The sequence below is a fragment of the Telopea speciosissima genome, chromosome 5, assembly GCF_018873765.1.
Source record: "Telopea speciosissima isolate NSW1024214 ecotype Mountain lineage chromosome 5, Tspe_v1, whole genome shotgun sequence".
Classification (NCBI taxonomy): Eukaryota; Viridiplantae; Streptophyta; class Magnoliopsida; order Proteales; family Proteaceae; genus Telopea; species Telopea speciosissima.
In genome coordinates, this window is record NC_057920.1 from 2,679,541 (window position 1) to 2,692,049 (window position 12,509).

At 40.8% G+C, this 12,509-nt stretch overlaps 1 protein-coding gene across 4 annotated transcripts in view; it reads left to right on the forward strand.

Moving 5' to 3' along the window:
* Positions 1-12,509, forward strand: part of LOC122661555 (chloride channel protein CLC-e) — a 52,688-nt gene that overhangs the window by 15,077 nt on the left and 25,102 nt on the right. For all 4 annotated transcript variants that reach the window (XM_043856979.1, XM_043856980.1, XM_043856981.1 and 1 more), the window contains exon 2: positions 5,711-6,101. In XM_043856979.1, coding sequence (XP_043712914.1) covers positions 5,711-6,101 — 391 coding nt within the window. The remainder of the gene's footprint in view (positions 1-5,710; positions 6,102-12,509) is intronic.

A 12,509-nucleotide genomic window follows, 5' to 3' on the forward strand; every position in this document is an offset into this window, starting at 1 on the left:
GTACCAAGAAGCATTTAGGAACAACAGTCCAAATAGAGTCATTTTGAAGTAGCCCTGCATATATCCAATCCACCCAAATACTTTTTTACTTGGCCACTAATTTACAGATCAATTTGAGGATGCCGGTCATGTTGACCTCTTTGATTCTTCTCAAGCCCAAACCTCTTTCTCAAGGGAGACACACCAAAGCCCAACTGATAGGGTGGAGGAATGTAGTAGCTTCTGAGCCTTTCCAAAGAAAGAACACATAAGAGATTCCAGCTCCTTGATAGTAGACTGGAGCAACCCAAAGATACCTGACCAGTAAATGTAAGACGATTGAAGGACTGATCTAACCAATTCCAGATGCTCGTCATAAAATAGAAGCTTGCTCTTCCAAAGTTGGAGTCTCTTGCGCATGAGATCCAAAATGGGAGTGCAGTGGTGAGCAGTCAGCTTAGCAAGGATAAGAGGTAAGACGAAGTATTTGACGGGAAGGCTAATGTAAGACTAGAATACTAGTCCCAAAAACCCACAGAAATTTGAAATAAGAACAAACTCAAAATTAGAAAGTTAGGGTTTCTAGCCAAACCAGGCAAGTGATGATCACCCAACTTGGATCGAGTGTAGATGATGTTAAGGGGAACCTTGACTCCAAATTTGGTTCAGTTCTGATGGCCTGATTTGGAGATATCAGTGAAACACCTAAATAGAAGGTTATGATAAACCCTCTAAAACAGTGCTGTTCTAGGACTCCAACAGTAGCCGAGTGTTGGACTCAGTGACTGAAGCTTGGTCTGCAATTTTGGGTCAATTCTGATGGTTAAAAGTGGAGATGGAAGGAGAATGAAAATAGAAAGTAAGTGGAATTTGGAGGTTTCAGGCTGCGGAATGAGGTGGAAGTGAAAATCGAGTGGAGGGAATGGTAGGGAGAAACTGTGTTTCAAAACCCAGCAGGGTTGGTGAAGGTTTGGGGGTGTTATGGAATTAGAAAGTTACAGCCAGAGGAGTTGCAGAGGTGCAGCAGCAGCTTCAATCGATGATACACTCAACAGCAGCAACCACAATGAGAAACAGCTTGCTCCAGCCTGGAGTGATGATCTCCAGCAACAGCAGCAGCAACAACACCCGAATGGTCTTCTCAATGGTTGGAGCAGTTGCAATGTTACAGCAGCACTCAGGAATTGATGTTGGACAAAGAAGATGGAGAAGATAGAAATTAAAAGGTTGGGATAGATGGATTTGGCTCTCCCAGCCAGGCTCCTTCAGCCCTTCAAGTCAAACATACTTGAGAAGCAATCATACTTGCAGCAAGCAAATTTTTATTCAATCTATGTTAATCGTGGGGGAGGCATTAACAGCCATTACAATATAAAGAGGGCTATACTTGTACCTCAAGTAAGAAGAAATAGAAACTTAAGATACGCTAGTAACATAAAAATAGAAACTACTCTAAATAGCTGGGACTGAAATAAAATAGCAACATAATAAAATCTTCACTCCTCCAAGGTGATAGCCAAAAATCTTAATGTGGTCCCCGCCAAGGATAATATTGGGCAGCACTTGAAGTCTCAAAATCTGTCAATAAAAATTGACAATAATGCCCTTCACTTAGAGACTTGAAGTAGCTAATAATTAAAGACTGATCTGCCCCACGATTCTTCTAGGAATATTCTCACCAAGCCAAATCAAGGGGCTGTGACACTGTTCACGTGGACAGTGTTTTGGCCTCTTTTTCTTCATGTTTTGTCCTACATCAAAGGCGACCAAGGGGGAAGGAGATTTTCTCTTGGATGGAACACATGTCAGCATCAGATAGGCCTGCCAAAAACAATGGAGATTTCCGAGGATTTATTCGGAGACCAGACCACCTTTCGAATTGAATTAAACATGCCATAATAGTCTTAATCGAGAGGGGGTTATCCTCGGAGAAGATCATGAGATCGTTAACGAATCGGAGATCTTGAGATTCTTAAACTTGGGCATGGTAGAGATGAGCTGCTGGTCCATCTTACATTGAAGCTTTCTAGAAAGTACTTCCATGGCAAGGGTGAAAATGAGAGGAGACAGGGGGCAGCCTTGTCTTTTACCAACCGAAGAGGAGAAAAAACCAGCCGGACTACCATTAACAAACAGCGTGAACTGAGGGGTGGAGATGCAATGATAAATCTAGTTGACAAACATAGAAGGGATGCCCATCCTATTCATGGCACCGACAATGTAGTCCCATCTCAAGGAATCTAAGGCTTTGTGGAGGTCTATTTTAATGACGGCAGCGGAAAAATGCCCTTTTTTGTCAAAACCATGAACTAGCTCATTGCGGAAGAATGTTGTCTGATATACTTCTACCAGAGATGAAGGCTGATTGATTATCACTGTCTAGGGAGTCCACCACCAACTTGATCCGGTTGGCAAGCACTCTGGCAATGAACTTGTATAGGATTTTGCACAGGGAGATGTGTCTAAAGTCTGACATGGAGGAGACACCTTGCTTCTTAAGGATAAGGTAGAGGAAGTTTTGGTTGATACCTTTGATTTGGCTGGGATTGAAGTAGAAACTGTGTAGGGCTTTGGTGAGGTCCACTTTGATAATATCCCAGCAGGAGGAGAAGAATCTGTATTAAACCCATCAAGACCAGGGGCTTTGTTAGACTTATGAGATAGAATAGCTGCAAGAATCTCTTCTTCTGATGGAATTGTCTGAAGGGAGCTGGGAATGAATTTGTTGAGCATGCCCTCAGGGAATGGATCCATAGGAGCAATCATAGAAAGGCAAAACAACTGTTTAATGTATCTAACTGCTTCTTTGATACCATTGACCGAGGTAAGGAGGGAACCATCAGGAGTGAAGAACAAGAGGATTGAGTTGATGTTGGTTCTAGTTTTCATGGATATGTGAAAGTAAGAAGTATTGGCATCTCCAAGCTCCGATAAATTGACCCTAAATTTTTGCCTTAAGAAGCTCTCCTCTTGATTATCAAGGGAGCAAATAGTGGAACAGGTAAGCTTCTCTTCTTCAGTCAAAGGGGCATTGAGAGTGTCTGATTGGAGCCTTATCTGAATGTCAAATAGCTTGGACCTGCAATCAGCAACCAATAAGGTAATATTTCCAAAGGAATCAGAGTTCCAAGTTTTAAGTGCAATCTTAACATTGCATAGCTTCCTGGCAAAGGATGGGATGGAGTGAGCATGAACCGGTTTGGCCCATGCAGCTTAACATTGCACAGCTTGGACTTTAGACTTTCATCTATTACTCTAAAGTATTCGAGAAAGATAAATTGATTTTCAACACTATTACAATGACCACAATTAAAAGCTGGTTTGACATGATTTGGATGTAGTTGTTGCATGGGGCCTTGCCTAACTTGTCTTACTGTTTTCCTTCCTCTCATAATACCCTCCATCCTCCAAATTTGATGTTTCACCATTGATTAGTACCTTCAATTTCTTCTCTTGATGCTTGCCAACATTTTGTGTTGTTGATAAATTCTGTGTTCTTTCAAAACAAGTTATGAGGTGATTTTTTTTTGGGGTGGATTATGAGCTGATTGTTGTTTTCTCAATTGATCAGAGATTCTATTGGGTTAGGGTTTCTAGCATAAATCTCCCTCGATTGTTCATCACTTGGATCACCCTTATGATCTTGATGTTGAAGATTTTATAGTGGACCTCCAGAAAGCCCAATTAGCCCAGCAGTCCAACAAACACGTTCTATATTTCCCTTTTCCATTTATATTTGATGTAGGATCTTTATACCAACCTAAGCATTGAAGAAGGGGAAAAAACTATATTTAAGATAGCTAAGATGAGAGAAAGGAAGATTAGAGATTTCGATTAGGTGAGGTGCATCAAGAGTGAGGATGGATGAGTGTTGGTAAGGGATGAGGACATAGTGAAGAGATGGGATGAGTATGTCTGTGACCTTCTAAATGGAGATAGGTTGAGTAGAAATGATCCAGACATTTACATCTCTCCTCAAGACATCACACGACATATATATGTAAGAAAGATTAGTGTGACGAAAGTTAAAGAAGCCTTAAGAAAGATGAAAACAGACAAGACTCCAGCTCCAGGCCCAGATGAAATTCCGATAGACGTGTGGAAAACCCTTGGAAGTTGTGGGGTTTATTGGTTAACCAATCTATTTAACAGGATTATGAACACAAGGAAGATGCCAAATGAATAGAGGAGAAGCATTGTAGTACCGATCTACAAGAATAAATGTGATATCCAAAGCTGCAATAACTATAGAAGCATTAAGCTTATGAGCCACACTATGAAACTTTGGGAGAAGGTTATTGAAGCTTGTTTGAGAAGAGACCCATATCTCGGTGGACCCATTTGGCTTCATGCCTGGCACATCCGTGACTAAAGCTATCTACTTATTGAGGAGGCTCATGGAAAGATATAGAGATAGCAAGAAGGATTCCAATTGGGAATTCCTTGCCCTGACCCTGTTGGAGGTTAGAGCAAGGAATTCCCAATTACGATTGGGTTCCATTAGGGATCAGCCTTAAGACCTTATCTTTTTGCGCTTGTAATGGACGACCCAACCAAGAGCATTCAAGACAAGGTCCTATGGTGTATGCTCTTTGCCAATGATATCGTTTTGGTGGAATGAGACAAAAGCAGGGATTAACGCTAAATTAGAGCTAAGATCAACCCTGGAAACAAGAGGTTTTAAGATTAGTAGAACAAAGACAGAGTATTTGATGTGTAATTTCAGTCACACTATGATGGATACTGACATCGTGCGAATTGAGGAAAGAGAGATACCACAAAGTGACTTTTAGATATTTCGGGTCAATCATTAATAAGGAAGGTGGCACAGAAGATGATGTCTCATAGATAATTAAAGTGGGATGGTTGAAGTGGAGAGGTGCGTCTGGAGTGATATGTGATCGACGTATTCCTTTAAAGCTTAAAGGAAAGTTCTATAGGACCGTTGTTTGACTGGCTATGATGTATGGGGTAGAATGCTAGGCAGTTAAGAAGTGTCATATTGAGAAGCTTTGTGTGGCAGAGATGAGGATGTTAAGATGGATGTGTGGAAAAATAAGGAAGGATAAAGTACAAAATGAACATATAAGAGCGGACTTGGGAGTTACCTTGATCAGTGACAAGCTCCGAGAGAGTCGTTTAATGTGGTATGGTCATATTCAATGGAGGCCTAGGGATGCCCCACTAAGGAGTGATATGATTCCGATTGAAGGAGCTAAAAGAGCTAGGGGCAAACCTAAAATGACCATAGGAGAAGTGGTGAGGAAGGACATGCATAGTCTAGGTCTTGTATCAAGTATGACCTCGGACAGAGCCTATTGGAGGGTAAGGATCCATGTTGCAGACCGCATGTAGTTGAGAATCTCCTGACGTGCTGGGCTTTTCTTCATTTCTAACCTCTTTCCCATCCCTCCTTTCCATATTTTCTTCCCCTTTTAGGTTCGAACTCTGTTTTCCCTATTTTGTTTTGTTGGGATCCATGTAACCGACCCCATTAAGTTGGGATAAGGTTGAGTTGTTGTTGTTGTATTAATTTCTTACCTTGTGCCCAGGACCCTGGACTGATCTTGGGTAAAGAAAAGTATCAGGGTTCAGGGTGATGATAGATATGAGGAGGCCAATTGAATATGGTGCCTAATTAGCATGTTGTTTGACTTGCAGACTATGTATTTTGGACTTTTACAAGCTCACCACTGCCTTTGAACTCACAAAATTTCATTCATTACTGTAGGTGCATAACATACGGGACTTTTTCTGGGATGGGATTCCTTCTCATGGTGCTTCATGGTTGAGGGAGGAGCCTATTGAAAAAATTTGGAAACCAGTAATATTGGTACCTGTTTGTGGAGGTGTGATTGTAAGCTTGTTGAACAATATAGTAGAAGCTCTTGACATCCCTTCAGAAGAAATTCTGTCGAGTCATTTGAAGGCTGTGTTGAGACCATTTTTGAAAGCTGTGGCGGCTTCTGCCACCCTTGGGACAGGGAATTCATTGGGACCAGAAGGTCCCAGTGTTGAAATTGGTGCATCTATAGGCAAGGGGGTCAGTAATTTGTTTGAGAGCAGTAGTGAAAGAAGGCTTTCTCTTGTGGCTGCGGGTTCAGCAGCTGGAATCTCATCAGGTTGTCAATTTATTACTGCAGTTATGTATTTCATAGATAAATACATTTCTCCATTGTAAATTATGTATCCATACATCTTGGTGCACCATAAGTCATTCTTAAGTCTACTGCAAATCATCTATTAATCATTTTCACTTTATTCCAAACGACACAACACATTACATTTTTAGGCTTGTCAGTATCTTTTGAAATGGGTGCAAGTGTCAGAGTACTTGCTGCAGTTCCATTTTCTATAGATACCCTCTTTCTACTTGTATTTTCCTTTGGTTGTCACCATTTCCAGTTTTTCATGTCTGTTGTCTCAGCTGATATGATCAAGTTACGAAGAAAGGATTAATATATGCCAGTAGGTTTTTATAAAAATCTGGAAACAGCCTCTCTGCGAAGCTGGGGTAAGGCTGTGTACATTATGACCCTCCCCAGACCCTGCAGTGGCAGGAGCCTCGTGCAATGGGTACGCCCTTTTTTTATAAAAATCTTAATATTTTGTATTTATATGTCATGTTCAAAAGCCATTTTTAATATTCGTATTTTTATGTCGTGTTCAATAGCTCCGCATCACGTATGGTGCTTGTAAGCATGAAGAAATTTGGATAAAGTAAGACAGACCATTTTCTTGGTTTGGGGAAGTGTTTCCTATGGGGGAGCATGGCTCTTGCATGCGCATGGGGGCCAATGGGACCGCGTACGGAAAGAAGTATGGGGGCGGTATTTCAGATTTCATGGGGGCAGGGTGGTCATTTCGCCCCCTTCTGTGTCTGGGCGCATTGCGCACGTTCCCCCACAGAGTTCTTTTTCCCTATTGGTTTATATTTTGTTAGATAGATGATTCTAGAAGCCTTTTTTCTGTTCACAGCTATAGGCATTTCAAATTGGTCGCAGCTGTAGCAATTTCAATCTTAGAAGAATTTCTATTTTTAAATATGGAACTTTCCTTTGTTTTTTTTTTAAAATCTCTTCAAGTCTTCAATTTATTAGGAATTTTGAAAGTTTGTAGCTTCTAGTTTTGGAATAAGTTCTGAAATAAAGCCTTGAGTACTAGTAATGGTATTATACTGCAGGGGGTACTTTTGTAATTTTATCTTCTTATTTTAGACTTGTGTAAATACACTTAAAGTTGTGGGTGTTTCTTGTACATACAAATATTATTTCTTTCTAAATAAGAAGTATTGATACTAATGGGGATTGGACTCTTTCCTTCCTATCCGATAGCCTTTCTCATGACATAATCAAGACTAAAAACCGTAGTGTATATGTTTTGAGTGTATTCAAGGAACACCTTTTTTTTTTGGTCAATAAAAATTGTATTACCAAAGCCCGAGGGGGGCGAGATGGAGAGAAGGGGGGAAGGGGGGGAGAGAGGCCCCAGACCCAACTAAAGGGGGGGGGGGGGGAATGGGGACTGCAAAAGAGCACTATCTAAACCCCAGGATACAACAATATGCCTGTTCCTTGGGGAATCCAAAAAAGCCTGATGAGGCAGAAAACTAAGCTTAGAGGAGACATCCCAAAAGATGGCTTTCCAAATCAAGTCAAAGGGGTGAGAGTTGGAGGTCCATCTCCTAAGGTTCCTCTCCACCCGAATGTGGTAAAGAGTTGCGCCAAACACAAGCTTGCCTATAGTGTCGCAGATAGTGCAGCCAGGGAAAGTCATGATCAGCCAGAGCCACTCTCGAGCGAAGGGTAGGTGTCTCTTGCTGCGAGACCAGATAAACGAAAGGGCTTTTTTCCAGATGGTCAAGGAAAAGGGGCGAGCGAAAAAAAGGTGGTCAATGTCTTCGATACCATTCCAACAGAAAATACAAGAAGGGGGACATGGATTCTTCGGTGAGAGAGGAAGGCTTGGGTTGGGAGGCAAAGGTTAAGGGTTCTCCAGGCAAGGAAGAAGGAACATATCTTGATATTTGCAATTACTGAATCCTTATCTATGAATCACACCGGTGGATCATGATCAAAATTTGCAGAGTTGTCTATCCCATACACTCTCACCTTCGACCAGGTTACTAGTTAGATCAAACTTTTCAATAGTCTGATCTAGTTTTTCTCCCTGCCGTTGGTATTTTTCTTCTCTGCAATGGGTTGTTTTCTATGGTATGAACTAGTATAATCTGTGATGGGTTGTTATCTGCAGTTGGTATGTTTCTTTTTCCTATGGCATAGGGATACTTCTGCAGTTCGTATGATCTGTTACTCAGTTTCTATGTTATCAGTAATCCCATTCCAAATATGAAATTGCTGTATCTTGTATTCCATCCATTGGATTGACCTACAACTTTGATAACAGTTTTTTTTGTTGGGTGGATGGAAAATTTGTTAAGAGAAAAAGAAAAAAAAACAGATACAACCATCAAGCCACAAGGGCTAGTCAAGGGAAAAACCCCCAACTAAAGGAGCCAAGAACAGCCATCAAAAGGGGGATACAACAAAAACCAGGAGGGAGACAAAAATACAGCCAACTAAAGAGGGGTTACAAGAAAACAAGAGGGGGATGGGGACGAAAATACATCCAAATAAAGAGGGAGATACAAGAAAACAAGCTGGAGGGGGGGGGGGGAAGAAACAAAGAACAAAAGATGATACAACAAAACTAAGGGGGAGAAATAAGCGGAAGATCCCAAGAATAGGCAAGATGCCTATTTCTGATAGAATCAAGGCACACTGTACAATTGGGGAGAGTTTTGTTTCTAACCTCAAAAGTAATGGCGTCCCAAATCTACTCAATAGAACACAAAGGGAATGTCCATCTTTTTTAATATGATCTTCTATCCTTTTAATCAAGTGATCAACCAAGGCCTTTTTTAGATCTGATCAGTTGACGTTATCTTACTAGATGTTTAGATAAAAATCTGTTTCCTTATCACCTGCGGTGTCTGTATTGTGCTTGTTATTGTTGGTGATTGCCTTTTTTTTTTTAACATATCTTTCAATATATTGGTGCTGGTTCAGAAGTTCTTCTCCCTTTACTCTGTTGTGGCAATTATATCTCTACCATGGGTGATTCAAAACCTCCAGGTGACATTGCTGGTTCAGAAGTTTCTCTTCATATGTTTATTCAAGAAGAAGAAGAGGAGAGCTAATGTTGGGGATAAAAGGAGAGCCCACGGGTAGACTTTTTGTTCTAACCGTATGATGTAGATCGACGCATGAAGCAGAAAAGGATAAAACTTGAATTCATTAAAATTTACTGTTCACGATTTACTGTTCACGTGAGAGAATGTAGGGGAGAAAAGGAGAGCCCAAGGTTAGACTTTATGTTCTAACCATATGATGTAGATCGACACATGAAGCAGAAAAGGACCAAACTTGAATTCAGTAAAATTTACTGTTCAAGTGGACAGTCCATGAGTTACTGTTCACATGAGCAGTTTTGTGGGCAGCTTAGATTATGTGTAGAGATTTTGTTACTTACGGAAGAAAACTTCTAGAACATTTTGTGGGACCCAGGGACTAACAGCTGGCATGCAAAGGAGAATAGAAGCTGATTTACTTTCTATTTCCATGTAATAGCTAGTTAACTAGATATAGTTTCTAATTTCAATTTTCCATATTTAGAAAGTAGGATTGTCTCTGTTAACAGGAATAAAACTAGAGTAAAGCTTGGAAGCTTGGATTATTAATGATCACCCCAAGCTCCTAATTTATATTAATGAGAATAGAGGACAAAATTACAAGTAAACAATGTGGGACTAAACCCACATAGGAATAAAACAGTAACATAAGAATAAAACAGTATAAAAGGTCCAGAATACCCCCCACGGTATTCTGGCCCATATAATCCAACACTCCCCCTCAAGTTGGAGCATATATGTCGTGCATGCCCAACTTGACTAATATAGGAAGAAACACTTTGCCACTTAGTCCCTTGGTGAACACATCGGCCTATTGATCAGCATACTTCACAAAGAGAACACAGATGAGTCCGGCTTCTATCCCTAGAAAATATTTTAGAGTCCCCAAATCCTTTACTTCAAACTCACGGCCAAGGAAGTGCTTCAATTTCTTGATAGCATCACCATCATTATCAGTGACCACAATATCATCCACATAGACTATGAGAATAGTTACTTTGTCACCAACTCGTCTGATGAACAAAGTGCGATCAGCATTGCATTGCTTATGTCCTGCTGAAATCTTAGCCTTGTGAAACCTGCCAAACCAGGCTCTAGGTGACTGCTTCAAACCATAAAGAGCACACTTCAATTTGCAGACCTTGCTCCTGGTCATGTCATCAAAGAAACCTGGTGGAACATCCATGTATACCTCTTCCTCAAGCTCCCCATGGAGGAAGGCATTCTTTATATCCAACTGCTGAAGATCCCACCCAAGATTTGCAACATAAGATAATAACACCCTTGCAGTGTTGAGTTTCGCCACTGGTGCAAATGTCTCCCGATAGTCAACTCCATGAGTTTGAGTGAACCCCTTTGCAACCAGTCGTGCCTTATATCGATCCACTGTCCCATCTGCCTTCTGTTTGACTACAAAGACCCATTTACATCCAACTGGTTTTTTCCCTGGAGGAAGAGCCACAAGATCCCTCGTATTATTTTTGTGTAGTACTCTCATTTCTTCCAACATTTCTGCCTTCCACTTTCCATTTGTAGATGTTTCCTGCCAATTTTTAGGAATGGAAATAGAAGAAAGAGAAGATACAAATGCACGAAAAAAAGGAGAAAGAGAACTATAAGAAACAAAACGAGATATGGGATGCAGAGTGCAAGTCCTAGTACCTTTGCGATGAGCAATAGGTAGGTTAGAGGAAGAGGGCTTACCAGGAGAGGAAGAATCTGGATCTTGAGCCGGCAACTGGATAGGTATTGGTGCTACAGTGGATTTAAGTTGCCCCCTTTTGGTGCTTCCCCTTTTATAGGCATTGTTCGAGAACTCGTTTCGTTTCGGTATTTCGGGCTGACCGAAATATCCGAAATATTCAAAATTTTGGATATTTCGGTCGAAATATTGTATTTTTCTGGTATGTTTTGGTAGGTCATTTCGGTGGGTTTTAGGCCAAGTTAAGGCCTGAAGCTTCATGGAAACCCTATTTTAGGCTATATAAACACATTTAAATGTTCAAATTGGAAAAATAGTCACCCAAAATGGTGTTTTGGAAAAATAGTCACCCAAAATGGTGTTTTCAACACCGTGAAGTTGTAGATCGGCTTCCGGTGTCTAACATATATTTATTTCATCACAAACAAACATATTGATCATGCATTTCCCTAAAAAAAATCAATTTTGAGAATATGGTTTTACCTGGAATAGTGGAAAGGCTTCACAGATGTGCTAAGAAGTTTGAATCTTGTGTTTTCCAAGTGGTTCCGGTGTAGATGTGGCAAGGATTCAAATGGGAAGTGGAAGAATGGAGAAGAAATGAGCAAAAACCAAGCAAAAACCAAAAAACCAGAGCTGTTTTGGAGTCTTGTTTCGACTGAGACTGACGAAATGTGGTCTTTTATATAAGGGGTTTGACGAAAAATTCGAAATCTCCAAAATCTCGAGATGTCACGAAATTTTGAGAATTTCGTTCGAGATATTGTATTTTTTCGATTCGAAGTAGCATTTCGTTTCGAGCAGCTCAAAATATCCGAAATCTCGATCGAGATTTCGCGAGATTTTGAACTATGTTTATAGGTGATCATATTGGAGTTGTCAATCTTCTTCTGAAACTCACCAATAGTTCTCTGGACAGGAGTCAGCTCCCCCTGAATAGGAACATCAACAATACTCTTTCCCATGGTCTCCCCCTGTAAAGGACTCCCTTTGGATGAGGGGGAAACAGCCAGAGGGGGCTGGGCAGCAGTCAAGGGAGATTGGGCAGCAGTTAAAGGAGGCTGGGCAATAGCCGTAAGAGGCTGGACAGCAGCCTCAAGTGGCTGGACAGCAGTCGTAGGAGGCTGGACAACAGCCTCAAGAGGAGGAACCTCAAAGGACAACACATCTTCACTAGAACTCTCCCCCCTGAAGAGGTGGTGAAGAATAATTGAAAACAGTCTCACGAAAAGTAACATCCATACTGACCATAGTACGGCGGGAATGGGGGTGATAGCACTTGTAACCCTTCTGGGTTTGAGAATAACCCAAGAAAATACAATGTAACCCCCTAGGTTCAAGTTTGCCTGGAGACTTAGTATCTCTAGCATAACATACAAGACCAAACACCTTGGGCGTAACAATAAATGAGCAATTTCCCGATAAAACCTCAGTTGGACTACAAGAGTCAAGGACCCGGGAAGTTAGCCTTTTGAAGGATCGTTCCGAGTTTTTATCTGTATTTAAAGAATTTTATAATGAAATAAAAACTCAGTTTGGCATGTCTATTAAAATTTTTCGTTATGACAATGCATTAAAGTATGTTCAAAATGACATTTCTTCTTTTTGTGTTGACCGTGGCATGATTCATCAGACTAG